Here is an 18,565-nt window from a genome sequence, read left to right on the forward strand (position 1 = left end):
TGGGCAGTTCATCAACACCGGCAATTTTTTTTTCTCTTTTGGTTTGGATTTCTCAACTAGGAAAAAACTCTTGTGTTTAAAAAAACTCTGTATGAAAAACAGCATTGAGTTGGATTTAATTTTTTTAATATCTATAAAATCTAGCTTTAAAAAAAAAAAAATTGGAGTATGTTCACACAAGCTTCTCGATGTGGTTTTTGAAGTGGATCCATGTCAGAAACCACTTTGGATATTCTTTGTGGATTTCGAAGCAGATTTTGAAACCGTTAGGGTATGCTGCAGACATTTTGGCATGTGTCTCTTGGCTGAAAAGAAAAAATGCATAAAAACATGCGTTTTTTTTTTTTTTTTTCCCCCAGTTATTATGCATGGGTGAAAAATGCTGAAAGAATTGACATGGCTGCTAATTAGAAACGGCAAGGGAAAAATAAGAAACATGTGCATGAGATTTCAGAAATCTCATTAATTGATTTTACTGGGAGAGCAAAACGTGGGAATAACGCATTTTACATGTATTTTGAAATTGATGCGCTCCAAAATCCACATTAAAAAAGGACCACAACTTCTAAAACTAGTGATGTATTTGTGAAATCCTCATTGCTCTTCATACGGTGAGGTTTTTTTTACTGACATGGTTTTAAAAACCGCCCCGTAGAGGAAAAAAAAAAAATACAGGTTACTTTTTGGCTCTGAATTCTTCTGGAAAATTCTCCAATCTTGATGTTGAGGTCAAAAATATGCGCAAAAAAAAAAAAGGATGGGAAAAAATGTTCCAAAAATTGCATCAGAATAAGAAAAAGTGAAAAACACAAGTTCCGGTTAAAGCAGATTTTTTCCACCTAAAAAAAAAAAATTCTCAAAGGTACCGTATTATACACAATTATGGCCTGAGAATACTCGCTTATACCTGAGTTTACAGAGTCGGAAGGAGAATGTCTTCTTTTCTGTAGTATTTTTCTTCTCATTGGTAAGAGCTCTCGTCAGTGTTTATACAAGGAAGTGCTCCGTGTTCTTGTGTCTGTACATAACACCTTCTCTGGCGAGCAGCACTCCTCTCCTCTCCTGGATCCGCGGCCTCTGGATAAAACCTCTAGTACTTGTTTACGGCTTCTTTTTCGCCACCAGGAGACCGGGGTTTCAGATCTGTGTACTATGATAACTGTCTAATATTTATCTTGCCGATTGTGTAGACTCACTGCTCCTCTTGTCTTTTCTATTTTCCAGGACACCAGCTCGAAGTCCTTGGTGACCCTGCGTGTGGACAGCATGGGGTTTTATTTGTACTGGACCTGCCCTAGTATGGTGAGCATTGCTGACATCTTGTCCTTGCTAAGGGTGTGATTTCATTCATGGGAAAAGGTTTGATAACATATTTAAAGGGAATCTATCATTAGAATATGACCTATTGTTTACATATTTTTTTGTTATATGTATTTATTTTTTTATTTTTTCACAACAAACTTTTTTGTCTTTTTTTTGTTTTCAGCAGGCTCATTATCAGCAGAGGCAGGATTACATATGACAGTTAACACCTATACACAGCTGATAAAACAGGCCCCACTGACAAAAAATGGCAATGTTTTTTTTCATATCACAATTTATAAATAATATAAAAATGTAATCCTTCTTCTGTTTTCACACTCGTCACGTTTTATTTATTTTTTTTTCTTAGACTCCTACTTCTTGTTATTTAAGGAAGAGTTTTCAGCAAACTCCTTATCAGCAGAGGCAGGATAATTTATTTCTATAGCGCCAACATACCGTATTCCACACCACTTTACATTATAGAGGGAACTTCTACAGACAAAAGACATTATAGCATAGCAATAAACACATAGATCATAACAGATACCAAGAGGAATGAGGGCCCTGCTCACAAGCTTACAATCAAGGATTACAATGACAGGTGACAACACTATACACATATGATAAAATAGTATCCACCAATCACAACAGGCGATGTCACGGCTACTCCTCCCTTCACAATGACTTTTGTACACTCTCACTAGATACTTCAAAAGATAGGGTCAGAGCCTGTTCATTGAGGCTATCATGTACATGTGTTGTTTCCTGAAACAACAGAAAGTTGGTTTAAAATTGTCCCAGTGGCCACTGTGAAAATGACAAGATTTTTAATTTTTATTTTTAATAAAGATTGTCGTATAGAAAAAAAAAAAAAACATTGCCAACTTTTTGTTCAAAAATCAGTTTCTCATAAAAAATAAGTATAGGTGTTGTTTCCTGAAACAGGAAGTTAAGAGTCTAAAAGAGCCCTAGTGGCCAATGTGAAAAGTGTTTTTTATTTTTTTTTAATACAGATTGATATGGAAAAAAAAATTGGCAGCAATAAAAAAAAAAAAAAAAATACATTGATTTAAACAACAGGTCATTTTCTGATGATGGCTTCCCTTGAAGGTGACATGACGGTAACCACACCATATCAGGTCCTAGCAGCAGAAATGGGTGACCTTATTATATGGAGCGCCTCCACAGTATTCTCCGGTCTGATATGTTGTAACTGTTCCATCTTGCTGTGTTATCTCATGGTGACAGCTGTATCTCAGCAGGCTTCTCTTGTATCGTCTCTTTCTATCCATCTATCTCTTTCCGTTATCTGTGATGCTTCCTATATGTGCATTATACAGTAATGTAACTTATTGGTCACTGAGCCGCTTGCTTTGTTTTCCAGTTTCGTACTTCATATTTTATTTAATGTTAACATTTTGCTGCACTTCTACTTTGTGCCCCCTAATACTTTGTGGGTTTTCTGTGCCTAAATATTATTTAAAGGAAACGTCACTATGTTTTTTAAATATGAAAGTAATGGTATGGGTATGAAGGTGCTTTTCCCGTAATAAAAATGAGACCTTTTTTGTAGAGATCGGATGTGCCAATCATGAGAAATTTAGATTGCAAATTAGGTAGTAAGTGCACTAAGGCTGAGTGCAGACGGACTTTTTGGCCCTGCGGATTTTTCCGCGTAGAATGGAAGAAATCCGCAGGTCAAATGACCTGCATTTTTCCTGCGGATTTCTTCCATTTTTCATGCAGTTTTCTTGCGGTTTTTGTGCGGTTTTCCATCGTGGTTTTCCCCCCTGCGGATTTGGTGACAGGGGAGATGGAAAACCGCACAAAAGAAGTAACATGCTGCGGATTTTGTACCGCAGGAAAAATCCGCTGCGGATCCGCTGCAAATCTGCATCGTGTGCACACAGCCTTAACCTGCTGCTTCCAAGTGCACGGACACGCCCCCAGTGCACTTCCAGCCTGATTTGCATATTACTTCTACTTTAGATTTCTCATGACTGGGACATCGGATGTCTACACCACTACTGCCATACGTGAAAAGTGTTAAATCAGTTACGGAAAACTTCTGACCGGTCACAGAGATACATCATCAGCTTTCATTAGTAGGAGTCCATTCTTATCTAGAACTTTATTCTTACCACTGCCCATTTTCAGCTTTTGGGTATAGCAAGGGAAAACAGGAATGAGTGTGTATAACCAGTGCTGTAGCAGTCTCGTCCTGATCGTTGGGGGTTTTGGAGATCAGACCTATATAAGAATATGTACATTTCTGGAACTAGAGGTTCCCTTCCTGTTCTGTTGTCTGTTTCTCGGCAGACCCTCGAAAAGTTCCTCTGTCCAACTTCCTCTGTGAGCCTCTGACACATCTGGAGATGTCCAGTTGGGCCCCCACCCCTCCTGTACATCTGGATGCCGGATGAATGCGTTCTTTCTCTTGCATTTTCCCACGGCCTCTCACGCTCTCCTTACCTCTTTCATACTACTTCCCTCTTCCTTTCTTTCGTCCCTTCGCTTTTCCTTGTCCTGAGCGGACTTTTCCTGATTTCTTTCTCCTCTGCTACCTTCTCTGCCTGCTATGTCTTCTCCTGCCTTCCGAAGATGGACTCTGTGGAGGTCAGGATAAGGCGGAGGGGATCGGGGTTAAGTGTTTACATTTTTTTTTATATTCGGTCTCTATTCCCCCCCACGCGCTCTGTTGAGATAAACGCTGTTTCCCTAACCAAACCCTGAGAATGTGTAGACAAAGCGAAATGTACCAGATTGTAAGGACGGTGGGAGCGCGCTCGTACTTCTGCGTGCGGATGAGTTTGTATATAAGCAATGACCCACAGATGCGGGATTTTGCTATTTTTTTTTGCAATTATCTTTAACCTGCATTATGCCTTTTCGACACACACACACACACACACACACACACACACACACACACACACACACATATATTATAATATAATAATAAAATGATTGCAAAAATAAAATCAAGCATGTACTTCTCAGCATTGCAATTGCAACACCAAGAAGAAGAAGGCTTGAAATTCTGGAAATCGCAGGATGGATAGACACGTTGCTGATCTGTGAATGATGAAAATATGGAAATGATATTTTGAAAACATCTCGACTTATTCACTATGGAGTATGAGCGCCACTTACAGCATCGGCTGCCATCAATGAAGTTATTAATGGTCGTCTGAGGAAGGGTCAATCAAGATCCGCTGCTGGCAGCTCCTTTTGCAATTGCTGACCAATGACGTTGCCTTTGCCTATATGGTTTCCAGGTGGTAACCGCTGGCTGAAATGGAGGTGTATTCTCTTCAGCGATGAGTTCCACTTTTGTCTTGGACGTAGTAACGTGAGCAACGGCGTGAAGAGGCCTTCACGAGGGAATGTCACACAAGTCGTACTCCTGGGGTTATGGTGTGGGGTGGCATAATGTATAGTAGTCAGCGCTCTCTAGTCTTCATTCCAGATGCACAAACGCCTGAGAGTTGCTTTTATTTGGTGATGGAACCAGTGGTGAGGCCATTTCTCCAAAATGTCGGGTTTTCAACACAACAATGTCAGGCCACATGGCCTAAACGTGCTTCCATGGCTGCAGCTTCTCCAGACTTGTCTCCCATTGATCACATCTGAGACGCCATTGGTCGGCAATTGCACAAGAGCTGCCAGCAACAGATCTTGATGATTTCTGTGCCCAAGTTCATTCAGCTGCAGGCCAATTCCTCAGTCTTACCTTAATAACCAGAATGTCTTAATGGAGTTGTCATCTTCTCCTGGCACAGTTTGCTACAGTTTGTGCTGCACTTTTCATCTCTGGGTTGACAGTCAAGTCTCCACCATTGCTTCTGGTGTTTGACATTGGATGCGGCGCTAACGTCACGTGGAAAAATAAAATGAGTGAGCTCAACAGCTTTTATAGTGTAGACACTCTGAGATGCTGAGAACACGGATTAGCTGCAGCGCTGTCGAAGTAACATCAGTACCGCAGCCAAGCCGGACAGGGTCAGAGACTTGATGGTAAACCCCGGGACGTTGAGTAAAGCGTGGTTTGTTTTATAGAAAAGTGTGTCCAGGGGTATACATTTACTGAAAGGGGACAACCTCTTAAACCCCCCCATACACAGTAGGTAGCTTTCAGCTGAACATAAGTTGTGGACCACTGAAACTCTGCAGGTCAGATCCCTCTCTCCCTAACATCATCTCTCCGGGTAGAGTTGAGAGGCCTCCATATACACAACACTCTTGGCCAATCCTCCCGATATTGGAGGGTTTGGCTGAGTATAATGTGCCTGAGGGTCTTTACTCTCCTCTCCTTTTTGTGAACACAAGTCCATATGTATAGAGGGGCCATGAGGACTAGCCGTCATCTGTCCATGAGTCTCTATTACAACATTGTAACCAAATCATCATTGATTTAATAGCCTTTCATTTACAATGAGTTCTCCAATGATGAGGGTCTCTGGCACGTGAGCGGGGCTCTTGGGATATTTGAAAATGGATTTTTCTAAACCAGACAGCCCTTTTCATTGTTACAACCTGGCATCTGCTAATAATTTCATGCCTACAAGCCGCGTGCATCTACTTTGTTTCCAAGATAAGTGGTGCCATGACCGATGTGACCGCGGTCTAATCTGTACCTTCTGTCCATGGTCCACCATCCCATCACTCTTCCCATTTTTTTTCACACCACTGAATCTTTCCTACAATTTTCATCCTTTGATGCAACATTTCCCTTTATTCGTCCTTCTTATTCCGAAGAACCATTAGTATCCGCTATATAACACGAGCGCCTAACAGTGTCCAGTGCACGTTCCGCTGGTCGGATCCCGACACCTATTTCTCTACCAGTTTTAGACGTTGGTGTTGATCCATCATCGCTAAACCCTACTAGCTGTGCGCATGGTTTCACAAGGGTTAAATGGTAATGTTCTGCATTTAGTACCCATCTTTTATGTGTCAGTTTCTTGGCCAATTTCCTTGGGTGGGAGACATGAGACTTCTAGATAAGTAGATGTTCGAGGAGACATGAGACTTCTACTTATCTAGATGTCCGACATATCTACAGTAGGACAGCACGATGCAGAGCGTGTGATGGTACCGACCGGATCTGTGATGGATGGAGGCGATATCTTGTTTCTTTCTAATCTTTTTCTCTTTTTCCTACACTCGCAGGAAGTTGATATTCTCGATATCACCCTAATAAGGGACACTCGGACGGGGAAATATGCCAAAATTCCCAAGGTAAGGACGGGGCACGAATGTAACGCCGATGACGCCTTAATGATTGGGTCGCCCTATTGTGAAGTCATGTGCGTTCATAAGAGGTTATTCCAAATTTGGTAATCCCTAGAAAAGGGGATAACTTACTATTTGTGGGCGCCCCGAAATATAGGACTGTGGATCCCCCCGGCGTTGCAGAGTGCTGCACTGCATGGAGTGGTGGTGCATATGCTCCTTGTCTATGGGGCTGTTGGAGAAAGTCTAGTACAAATCCATAACGGTGCAAAACTTTTAATGAAACCGAATGGCAAAAATGATTTGTAGCCCCAAATACATGCATTTAAGATTTATAGAAAAAAAAATGTCCCTTTAATACGATTAGTAAAATACTAATGACTTGCCTATGAATTAAATGAGATCAGTGCAGAGACGTGTAGGAAGCAGATCACTGACATAATGAATTGCTGGGAAGAGGCGGTGAGGATCGTTGTGTAACAGGCCCCTAATAATGAGGTTTCACAATGAGAAGGAAACCACTTATTACAGAGGGTTTCGGGTCTGTTCTATTCTGCAGAGTTCTGGCGCCATCTGTTGTTGAGCAGTAGTACTGCAGTTGTTCCAGTGTAAAACATTTCTCAGTAGGCTAAATTAAAGGGACGAGGTAACTTGGATGACTCAAGGTCAGCGCACGAAAAAAAAAGTGAAATAAAGTGTTGAAAAAAGAAAAAAAAAAAAAATATATATATATATATATATATATATATATATATATATATATATATATATATATATACACTCACTGGCCACTTTATTAGGTACACCATGCTAGTAAGGGGTTGGACCCCCTTTTGCCTTCAGAACTGCCTCAATTCTTCGTGGCAGAGATTCAACAAGGTGCTGGAAGCATTCCTCAGAGATTTTGGACCATATTGACATGATGGCATCACACAGTTGGCGCAGATTTGTCGGCTGCACATCCCTGATGCGAATCTCCCGTTCCACCACATCCCAAAGATGCTCTATTGGATTGAGATCTGGTGACTGAGGAGGCCATTTGAGTACAGTGAACTCATTGTCATGTTCAAGAAACCAATCTGAGATGATTCGAGCTTTATGACATGGCGCATTATCCTGCTGAAAGTAGCCATCAGATGTTGGGTACATTGTGGTCATAAAGGGATGGACATGGTCAGCAACAATACTCAGGTAGGCTGTGGCGTTGCAACGATGCTCAATTGGTACCAAGGGGCCCAAAGAGTGCCCAGAAAAAATTCCCCACACCATGACACCACCACCACCAGCCTGAACCGTTGATACAAGGCAGGATGGATCCATGCTTTCATGTTGTTTACGCCAAATTCTGACCCTACCATCCGAATGTCGCAGCAGAAATCGAGACTCATCAGACCAGGCAACGTTTTTCCAATCTTCTACTGTCCAATTTCGATGAGCTTGTGCAAATTGTAGCCTCAGTTTCCTGTTCTTAGCTGAGAGGAGTGGTACCCAGTGTGGTCTTCTGCTGCTGTAGCCCATCTGCCTCAAAGTTCGACGCACTGTGCGTTCAGAGATGCTCTTCTGCCTACCTTGGTTGTAACGGGTGGCAATTTGAGTCACTGTTGCCTTTCTATCAGCTCGAACCAGTCTGCCCATTCTCCTCTGACCTCTGGCATCAACATGGCATTTCCGGCCACAGAACTGCCGCTCACTGGATTTTTTTTCTTTTTCGGACCATTCTCTGTAAACCCTAGAGATGGTTGTGCGTGAAAATCCCAGTAGATCAGCAGTTTCTGAAATTCTCAGACCAGCCCTTCTGGCACCAACAATCATGCCACGTTCAAAGGCACTCAAATCACCTTTCTTCCCCATACTGATGCTCGGTTTGAACTGCAGGAGATTGTCTTGACCATGTCTACATGCCTAAATGCACTGAGTTGCCGCCATGTGATTGGCTGATTAGAAATTAAGTCTTAACACACAGTTGGACAGGTGTACCTAATAAAGTGGCCAGTGAGTGTATATAAAAATTGTGGCTTTAGAGGAGGAAAAAGATGGCAGCCATGGGGCTGTTGCTGGCAGATCTGCTGGGTATGCAAAAAGCTCAGCAACATTAATGCAGACCCGATGTAGCATGGTCTAAACATACCTTAGACCTGATGAGGCCAATGTACTTACTTTGACAAACCCATGTGAGAATGCCGGTATAATCCTTACTGAAAGTTTAAACTCAATCTCTGCCCACCTATCCTGATTGACGGCACCTCAGTGTCCCTCCTACCTGCTTCCGCTGTTGAGATCTCAGACTGCTCACTGTGGGGTCATCCGATGTATTTCCTGTAGAACGTGACAGATGGTCGTATGTAAAGGTTTTCTGTCTTGTTTGGACTTTAGAGTTTGCAATTGTGAGCCAGAAAAAACGGTAACATGTAAAGGTATATACCGGGCAGAATGGTGGCTCAGTGGTTAGCACTGCAGCCTTGCAGCACTGGGGTCCTGGGTTCAAATCCCACTAAGGACAACATCTGCTAGGAAGTTTGTATGTTCTCCCCGTGTTTGGGTGGGTTTCCTCCGGGTTCTCCGGTTTCCTCCCACATTCCAATGACATAGGGAATCTAGATTGTGAGCCCCAATGGGAACAGTAGTGATATCTGTAATATGAGTAGTGATGCTATATAAGTATGATGGTGCTATATAAGTGAGTTAAATAAATATATCCCCCTCAAAAAAAATCCTTATTTTCTATTTGTTTTGTTCCAGGACTCTCGTATGCGAGAAATCTTAGGATTTGCAGGATCTGAGCAGCGCCCTGAAGACAAGCTGGTAACCGTAGTGTATGGGAGCGACCTTGTGAACATCAACTTCCTGAATTTTATGGCCGTTCAGGAGGACACGGCGAAGGTACTGCGCTGCGGACGTGTGCACGATGCCTGCGATTGATTTCCTGTATATTCTTTTAGGGTTTTTTTTTATTTATTTATTTTTTCTGTTTGCATTTTTTGCAGATTTGGACAGATGGACTTTTCAAATTGGCGACAAATATTTTAGCACAAAATTCATCTCGGAACACATTCCTGCAAAAGGCGTAAGCGCTCCCACCTCTCCCGAAATCTGCGTGTTGCGCTACATCCCATGTGCTTCTGGATTTGCCTCCTTTTATCGTTTGCTTTATAGGACGGTTTATACCAATGATACTTTTGTCTCCTCTTGTCTCAGATACACCAAACTAAAGCTCCAGGTTAATCAGGATGGAAGGATCCCAGTGAAGAAGTGAGTGACGCAATCGCTTACTTCCGAAAAAAGATTACTTTTCTACTGTGCTTAACGATAAGGCTCGTTAAAGGGATTATCCACTTTTTGGACACTAGTGTTATTTAAATGCATGTATTTTTGACTAAAAATGAGGAGAAAACCGGTTTTCAAATCCCCCTGCTATATGACTGTGTAGCCCTTTAAAAGATAATCCTTTCAATCCCTTTATGACCCCAAAGTTCCAGCAGAGAGAAATTGTGTTTTGAAATGCATTGGGCCATGAGGTTGCACTTGCAGCTTCTCTGCATCTGCTGTTTTTCCTGCCTGTCAGCACCCGCCTCTGGCTCATTGACAGGTTGTTTGTTCCGCTTCACTGGCTACTGACCTGTCAATAAGCCAGGGAAGGGTGCTGCTAGGTAGGGAAATCAGCGGATGCAGAGAACACTGTAAGGTGCTGCTAGGTAGGGAAATCAGTGGATGCAGAGAAGCTTTTAGTTGCTTCTAGGTAGGGAAAACAGCAGATGCAGAGACACTGTAAGGTTCTGGTAGGTAGGATATGCAGTGGATACAGAGACGCTGTAAGATGCTGCTGCTAGGTAGGGAAAATAGCGGATGCAGAGAAGCTGTAAGGTTCTGGTAGATAGGGAAAACAGCGGATGCAGAGACACTGTAAGGTGCTGCTGCTAGGTAGGGAAATCAGCGGATTCAGAGGCACTGTAAGGTTCAGGTAGGTAGGGAAAACAGCGGATGCAGAGACACTGTAAGGTGCTGCTGCTAGGTAGGGAAATCAGCGGATTCAGAGGCACTGTAAGGTTCAGGTAGGTAGGGAAAACAGCGTATGCAGAGAAGCTGTAAGGTGCTGCTAGGTAGGGAAAACAGCGGATGCAGAGACAGTAAGGTTCTGGTAGGTAGGGAAAACACAGCGTATGCAGAGAAGCTGTAAGGTGCTGCTAGGTAGGGAAATCAGCGGATGCGGAGAAGCTGTAAGGTGCTGCTGCTAGGTAGGGAAATCAGCGGATTCAGAGAAGCTGTAAGGTGCTGCTAGGTAGGGAAAACAGCGGATACAGAGACACTGTAAGGTGCTGCTGCTAGGTAGGGAAATCAGCAGATGCAGAGACACTGTAAGGTTCTGGTAGGTAGGGAAAACACAGCGTATGCAGAGAAGCTGTAAGGTGGTGCTAGGTAGGGAAATCAGCAGATGCAGAGAAGCTGTAAGGTGCTGCTAGGTAGGGAAATCAGCGGATTCAGAGAAGCTGTAAGGTTCTGGTAGGTAGGGAAAACAGCGTATGCAGAGAAGCTGTAAGGTGCTGCTAGGTAGGGAAAACAGCGGATGCAGAGACACTGTAAGGTTCTGGTAGGTAGGGAAAACAGTGGATGCAGACACACTGTAAGGTGCTGCTAGATAGGGAAAACAGTGGATGCAGAGACACTGTAAGGTGCTGCTAGATAGGGAAAACAGTGGATGCAGAGACACTGTAAGGTTCTGGTAGATAGGGAAAACAGCGTATGCAGAGAAGCTGTAAGGTGCTTCTAGGTAGGGAAATTAGCGGAATCAGAGAAGCTGTAAGGTTCTGGTAGGTAGGGAAAACAGCGTATGCAGAGAAGCTGTAAGGTGCTGCTAGGTAGGGAAATCAGCGGATTCAGAGGCACTGTAAGGTTCTGGTAGGTAGGGAAAACAGCGTATGCAGAGAAGCTGTAAGGTGCTGCTAGGTAGGGAAAACAGTGGATGCAGAGACACTAAGGTTCTGGTAGGTAGGGAAAACAGCGGATGCAGAGACACTGTAAGGTGCTGCTGCTAGGTAGGGAAATCAGCGGATTCAGAGAAGCTGCAAGGTGCTGCTACTAGGTAGGGAAATCGGCGTATTCAGAGAAGCTGTAAGGTTCTGGTAGGTAGGGAAAACAGCGTATGCAGAGAAGCTGTAAGGTGCTGCTAGGTAGGGAAAACAGCGGATGCAGAGCAGCTGTTAGGTGCTGCTAGGTAGGGAAAACTGTTATGAATGAGTCACCGAGGAGGAAAAACAAAAACAAGCTAAGCCCCAGAAAACCAGAGAGGTTGGTAACTAAGGGGATTGCAGACCCCTGATCCTATCCACACAACTAGCAGTAGCCGTGGAGCGTACCTACGATGATCCTAGACGCCTCGTCACAGCCGGAGAACTAAATAAGCCTAAAGCAAGAAAAGGGAAATCTAAACTGCCCCAGAGCAGACCCCAAAGCAATAGACAGCCCCCAAACATGTATTGTCGGTGAGACAAGATGAAAACACAAACACAGATAGAAAAATAGGCAGAGCAAACGATGGGGCCCACACTAACTAGAAAGGAAAGATGCTGTCTGCAATCACGCACAAAACCCTGCCAAAAAATGTCCAACACTTTCTGATAACAAAAACCCTGAAGTCACTCGACTTCAATTCCCTATATCAGCACTCTGGTATATTCTGAAGACAGAGCAAAAAGAGACCAATCTGATCAGGGACAAAAAGCAAACTGGCATAAACAGAGACATAAGAATGGAAATTCAGCACAGCCCCAGCAGGGGCTGGCTGACCACAAAAACTGAGTAAACCAGACCAAATCTCATGTGAAAAAATAGCAGAGCACACTTAGCTTGAGAAGGTAGGAACAGAACTGGAAACCAGAACCTCAGGGCAGGAAAAAATCACCAGCACAAAATTAGGGAGTCGGCTGTCTTAAATCCAGTCAGAGAGTCCTGATGTCCAGTCACACCCCTCCTCAGGTGGCAGGTCTCTGCCATTTAGATCAGCTTCACTAAGGTTCTGGTAGGTAGGGAAAACAGCGGATGCAGAGACACTGTAATGTGCTACTGCTAGGAAGGGAAATCAGCGGATTCAGAGAAGCTGTAAGGTGCTGCTGCTAGGTAGGGAAATCGGCAGATTCAGAGAAGCTGTAAGGTGCTGCTAGGTAGGGAAAACAGCGGATGCAGAGACACAAAGATTCTGGTAGGTAGGGAGAACAGCGGATGCAGAGACACTGTAAGGCCGGTTTCACATTTGCGTTTCAGGGCGCAGCGACGGCCTGCGCACGGCTGCCGCTAAGCCCCACCCCCTGCCGCGCCTCCGCCGGTAGCTCCGCCTATCGGCGCTTGACGCTGCATGCGTCCTGCGTCCCCTATCTTTATCACTGGGGACGCAGGCCGTGCGCAGTATGCGTTTGGCGGCGAATGCGTCCTTTTGACGGTGCGCCGACCAGCGCCAAACGCAACCTGTTGCAATTTGGATGCGCTCGGTGCACCGTCAAAAGGACGCATGCGCCGCCAAACGCATACTGCGCACGGCCTGCGTCCCCAGTGATAAAGATAGGGGACGCATGCAGTGTCATGCGCCGATAGGCGGAGCTACCGGCAGGGGGCGGGGCTTAGCGGCGGCCGTGCGCATGCCGTCGCTGCGCCCTGAAACGCAAATGTGAAACCGGCCTAAGGTGCTGCTGCTAGGTAGGGAAATCAGTGGATTCAGAGAAGCTGTAAGCTGCTGCTGCTAGGTAGGGAAATCAGCGGATTCAGAGAAGCTGTAATGTGCTGCTAGGTAGGGAAAACAGCGGATGCAGAGACACTGTAAGGTGCTGCTGCTAGGTAGGGAAAACAGCGGATGCTGAGCAGCTGTTAGGTGCTGCTAGGTAGGGAAAAAAACAGCGGATGCAGAGACACTAAGGTTCTGGTAGGTAGGGAAAACAGCAGATGCAGAGACACTGTAAGGTGCTGCTGCTAGGTAGGGAAAACAGGGGATGCAGAGACACTGTAAGGTGCCGCTGCTAGGTAAGGAAAACAGCGGATGCAGAGCAGCTGTTAGGTGCTGCTAGGTAGGGAAAACAGCGGATGCAGAGACACTAAGGTTCTGGTAGGTAGGGAAAACAGCAGATGCAGAGACACTGTAAGGTGCTGCTGCTAGTAGGGAAAACAGCGGATGTAGTGCAGCTGTTAGGTGCTGCTAGGTAGGGAAAGCAGTGGATGCAGAGACATGGAAGGTTCTGGTAGATAGGGAAAACAACGGATACATAGACACTGTAAGTTGCTGCTAGGTAGAGAAATCAGCGGATTCAGAGACACTGTAAGGTTCTGGTAGGTAGAGAAAACAGCGTATGCAGAGAAGCTGTAAGGTGCTGCTAGGTAGGGAAAACAGCGGATGCAGAGACACTGTAAGGTTCTGGTAGGTAGGGAAAACAGCGGATGCAGAGACACTGTAAGGCTCTGGTAGGTAGGGAAAACAGCGGATGCAGAGAAGCTGTAAAGTTCTGGTAGGTAGGGAAATCAGCGGATTCAGAGAAGCTGTAAGGTACTGTTAGGTAGGGAAATCAGCGGATTCAGAGAAGCTGTAAGGTGCTGCTAGGTAGGGAAAACAGCAGATACAAAGACCCTGTAAGGTGCTGCTGCTAGGTAGGGAAAACAACGGATTCAGATAAGCTGTACGGTGCTGCTAGGTAGGGAAAACAGCGGATACAAAGACACTGTAAGGTGCTGCTAGGTAGGGAAAACAACGGATGCAGAGAAGCTGTAAGGTGCTGGTAGGTATGGAAAACAGCGGCTACAGAGACGGTGTAAGGTTCTGGTAGGTAGGGAGTGCAGTGGATACAGAGATGCTGTAAGGTGCTGCTGCTAGGTAGGGAAAACAGCGGATGCAGAGCAGTTGTAAGTGCATCCTCACGCACCAATGCACTTCCAGCATGAACTTCAAAACGTGATTTCTCGCTGCTGAAGCAGCACTTTAGGGTCATAAGGGGATCAACGAGCTTCTCTATTAAAAAGCTGCACAGTTGTATAAATGGTTTGGAGGGCTGTTGGGTAATAGTTGCTCACATGTTCCTTTTAAAAGGGGTTTTCCACTACTGTGATATTGACATATCCTTAGTTGTTAACAGCTGATTGGTGGGGGTGACAGGTGTTGGGTTCCCATCAATGTGATATTGATGACCTATCCCGGGGTAGCTGATCATTTTCAGAGTATTGGATAAACTCTTTTATAAATGTGGCACAAGGTACGTGCACCAGAATGATGGCTTTATTGGGCACTCTGGGATGTAAATCATTGGTCACATTATGGTTTAATTTATGGACATCTATGGTTTGATTTCTTTGCCTGTGTGGATTGGATGGATTGTTACCGGCAGCTGGTGAGAATTTCCTGTCAATAGCATCTTTAGAAATCGATTTACTTAGAAAATTGGTGACGTGTTCAATACTTATTTCACCCACTGTAAATCTACCTCACTCCATCCCTGCGACATTAGTCTCTACCCCTTCGTTAGTGGTCACGTCTATCTTTTTTTCTTTTCTGTACACAACAAAGCTGCCCAATTTCTGTAGCTGTTTATAAATGCGACATCCATTCTTTTCTAGTATCTTGAAGATGTTTGCGGCAGACAAGAAGCGAGTGGAGACCGCCCTGGAATCCTGTGGGCTGAACTTTAACAGGGTAGGATATGAAGAGGAATACGTATAAAGCCATAGGGACTCGTGTTTTTTTTTTTTTTTCCCAGATGTTGTAAAAATTGTCCCTAAAATAGTTTTCCTGGAAAACTGTATCTTGGAATGGAATGTGAAGACTGAGTGATTACTCCAGTGCATGTTACCCTATTACAATCAGTGAAAGCGAATTCTACTGAAATGTGATTTATTGGGGTTGTTGGAAATGATCGGCTTGACGGAACGTCATAGTGCAGGGATCGGGCAGTCCTGATGGTACGAACACTTTAGGTACCACCCAATTACTATGGTCTCTACCACTTGTGACAATGACTCTTATATGAGTATGTCTGGGAACATTTTAATGACTTTTTTTTTTTCTCTAGAGTTGGTGCAAATCGATTCCCAGGACCCAATCCGTCGACCACGACCACATCTGTAACCTGTACCTACTGGATAGGAGCCTTGAGATCCACCACCTACCTCCCGGAATTCGCAGCTCTTCTTTTGATTAGTCAGCCTGGCACAGCGTCACATGTGCATCCTCCAGGCCAACTAATCGAAAAAGGTAGTAGGCAGTTCTCAGGTCTCCCATCCGCCGACCACAGACTGGATCCTGCTAGTTGATTCGCACCAACTCTTAGTTTTTACTTCTATCATTCTTTTTTCACACATTGGCCACTTTATTTCTTCTGCTAGAGTGAGTCCATCAAGCCAGAAGAATTCACATTCGACATTTTCGAAAGGTTCCTCAATAAATTATGCCTTCGCCCGGACATTGATAAGATCTTACTGGAGCTGTAAGTTGTGTTTTTATGCAGTAGGTTTTTGTTTTTATATGTTTTATGTGATATTTGTTAGTGTTTTGTAATTAAATTATATTGTTTTGGATTTTTTTTTTTGTCTGAAATTGTAAATCTGATCATGGGCAATAAAAAATATTTCCCATTATAAGAACAATGAGATCAGGGGAAACGTCTTTTTGTTTCTGCTTTTTTTTTTTTTTTTTTTTCCCCCCAAAATCATAGTCGACTCTATGGCCAACTTTACCAGAACGTTCGCCGTTTTCCTTCTTACCACTTTTTTACATCTCTGTTATTTTTCCATGATTTTTCATAGTAGGTAGGTTGAGCGTGTATCAACTTTTTTTTATCAAACATGATCAAAATGATTCAACATATAGAATCATAGAATCATAGAATGTTAGAGTTGGAAGGGACCTCCAGGATATTCGTGTCCATCCCCCTGCTCCATTCAGGAGTCACTAAACCAACTCAAACAAATGTCTTTCCAGCCTCTGTTTGAAGTCTTCCATTGAAGGAGAACTCACCACCTCTCGTGGCAGCCTGTTCCACTCATTGATCACCCTCATTGGTCTCCCTCACATATCAGCAAGTTCAGAATTCATTCTGAAAGTGAACTTTCCAACAGTTACTTTGGTGGACAGGTCTTTATGTTCCCTCTGTCCTATGTATGATGGCCTCCTGATGCTGAAATTTAACAGACCAGAGAAGGATCCAGCCTGTTGAATTTCAGCGGCTGATCCTTATATTCTCCCTGGAGATAAGCCGCCACCATAGGAGTCTGATAGCAGCACTCTTATAGAGAACGCAGGAACGATCTGATCTCTCCGAGCTGTATATGGGGAGACTTTAGAAATTTTGTCAAAGAAAATTCTCGATTGAATATCTAACACGTGAGGATATCAAAGGAGGAATCACTAAGATTTTTTTTTGCAGGGCATTGTATTTTGCCAATTTTTGCATTTTGGATTTTTAAGTACCTACTTGGATAATTACTGGTAATTATTCAATCTCATTCCTTGTGGCAATAAAAAAAATGGCTGAGTTGCATTTTTTACCCCATGAAACAAAATTAAAAATCAAACAATACATTTTATATACACCAAAAAATATACTGTAATAAAAAACAAGCTCTAACTAATTAGTGAAAAATTGTTTAAAAGTTAGGGATCTTAGAAAGCGAAGCCCTAAAAATGCTCATACAGAAAAGGACCCCTGTGCAAGAACAATATATGGGCCCTTTGCAGGCCAAGAGCTCCTAAAAATGCAAAATTGCACCTGCTTTGGAGGTAGAAGCGGGCTCCTTTACCTCTTGGTCCCCTATGCGACCGCACAGGTTGCACCAATGATATGTCCGCCCCTGCATCTAGCATTAGGAATTGAATGGATCAGAACGCTAATGTCCATTGTGGGCATCCCGGCTGTCCTAATACACCCGCCTCCCAAGCAGAGGATGTCACGCTCACCCCCATACCATAGAGGTGACGACTGAAGAAATGTTCTGATTTCGACCTAATCCAGAATCCTCGTTTTCGTCTTCAATTTTCGAGTCTTAGTAAATATACCCTTATTTACGTCTTTTATTTCATCCCCAGTGGCGCTAAAGGGAAACCGTACTTAAATATTGAGCAACTGATGGATTTCATAAACCAGAAGCAGAGAGATCCAAGACTTAATGAAATCCTTTTCCCACCACTAAAGAAGGACCAGGTGCGCCAGCTCATTGAGAAATATGAGCCCAACAGACAGTTTCTAGAGCGGGGTGAGTCTGAAAACGGGTGCCGGGGTGGAAGGGCTGTCCGTCCTTCAGCCGCCTGAACGTTCTCTTCCTTACAGACCAGATGTCCATGGAAGGCTTTAGTCGATTCCTTGGTGGGGATGAGAATAGCATTGTGCCCCCGGAAGCCCTGGATCTAAGTGATGATATGACACAACCCCTCACCAGCTACTTTATCAACTCCTCTCACAACACCTACCTCACTGGTAAGAGGAGCAGAACACAGGCACATACATAGCTGCTATTCTGATTTTACATGCCATCATTCGTTTTTTTCATGTCCTGTCCCTTGTGTACAGCTGGGCAGCTCACCGGGAACTCCTCTGTGGAGATATACCGGCAAGTGCTCCTCACCGGGTGTCGCTGCATTGAGCTGGACTGTTGGAAGGGACGTCCCCAAGATGAAGAGCCCTTCATTACTCATGGTTTCACGATGACCACCGAGATACCCTTTAAGGTATTATGTATAACTGCGCCTGCTTGTTCTTCTTGTATCATGTTTCTTTTTTTGTCTTACGGTTTTCCTATTTTATTACAGGAAGTCATTGAAGCCATTGCTGAAAGTGCCTTCAAAACCTCCCCGTTCCCAGTTATCTTATCATTTGAGAACCATGTTGACTCGTAAGTGTGCTTTATAACTTCTACGTGTTGAGGCCTTGAATTTCTTCTTGTGGGCTGTGTCCATGGGGGGGGGACTCTTGTGCTACAGAATTTCTATAGCAAAAAACACTTTGGTAAAAAGCAATATTGAGGTTTGACCACTAAAGATGATGGCAATCAATTTGCAAGATTTGGT

The 18,565-nt window shown here is 44.0% G+C and overlaps 1 protein-coding gene across 1 annotated transcript in view; it reads left to right on the plus strand.

Annotated features, from left to right (window-relative positions):
• Window positions 1-18,565, plus strand: part of PLCB3 (phospholipase C beta 3) — a 106,329-nt gene that overhangs the window by 47,567 nt on the left and 40,197 nt on the right. Inside the window, exons 2-12 of the mRNA XM_073554602.1 lie at window positions 1,225-1,302; window positions 6,478-6,546; window positions 9,280-9,420; window positions 9,525-9,604; window positions 9,736-9,789; window positions 15,124-15,199; window positions 15,889-15,989; window positions 17,588-17,754; window positions 17,829-17,975; window positions 18,069-18,226; window positions 18,308-18,390. Coding sequence (XP_073410703.1) covers window positions 1,225-1,302; window positions 6,478-6,546; window positions 9,280-9,420; window positions 9,525-9,604; window positions 9,736-9,789; window positions 15,124-15,199; window positions 15,889-15,989; window positions 17,588-17,754; window positions 17,829-17,975; window positions 18,069-18,226; window positions 18,308-18,390 — 1,154 coding nt within the window. The remainder of the gene's footprint in view (window positions 1-1,224; window positions 1,303-6,477; window positions 6,547-9,279; window positions 9,421-9,524; window positions 9,605-9,735; window positions 9,790-15,123; window positions 15,200-15,888; window positions 15,990-17,587; window positions 17,755-17,828; window positions 17,976-18,068; window positions 18,227-18,307; window positions 18,391-18,565) is intronic.

This window comes from Dendrobates tinctorius, unplaced genomic scaffold, assembly GCF_039654945.1.
Source record: "Dendrobates tinctorius isolate UK_male_01 unplaced genomic scaffold, ASM3965494v1 ptg000211l, whole genome shotgun sequence".
Taxonomy (NCBI): Eukaryota; Metazoa; Chordata; class Amphibia; order Anura; family Dendrobatidae; genus Dendrobates; species Dendrobates tinctorius.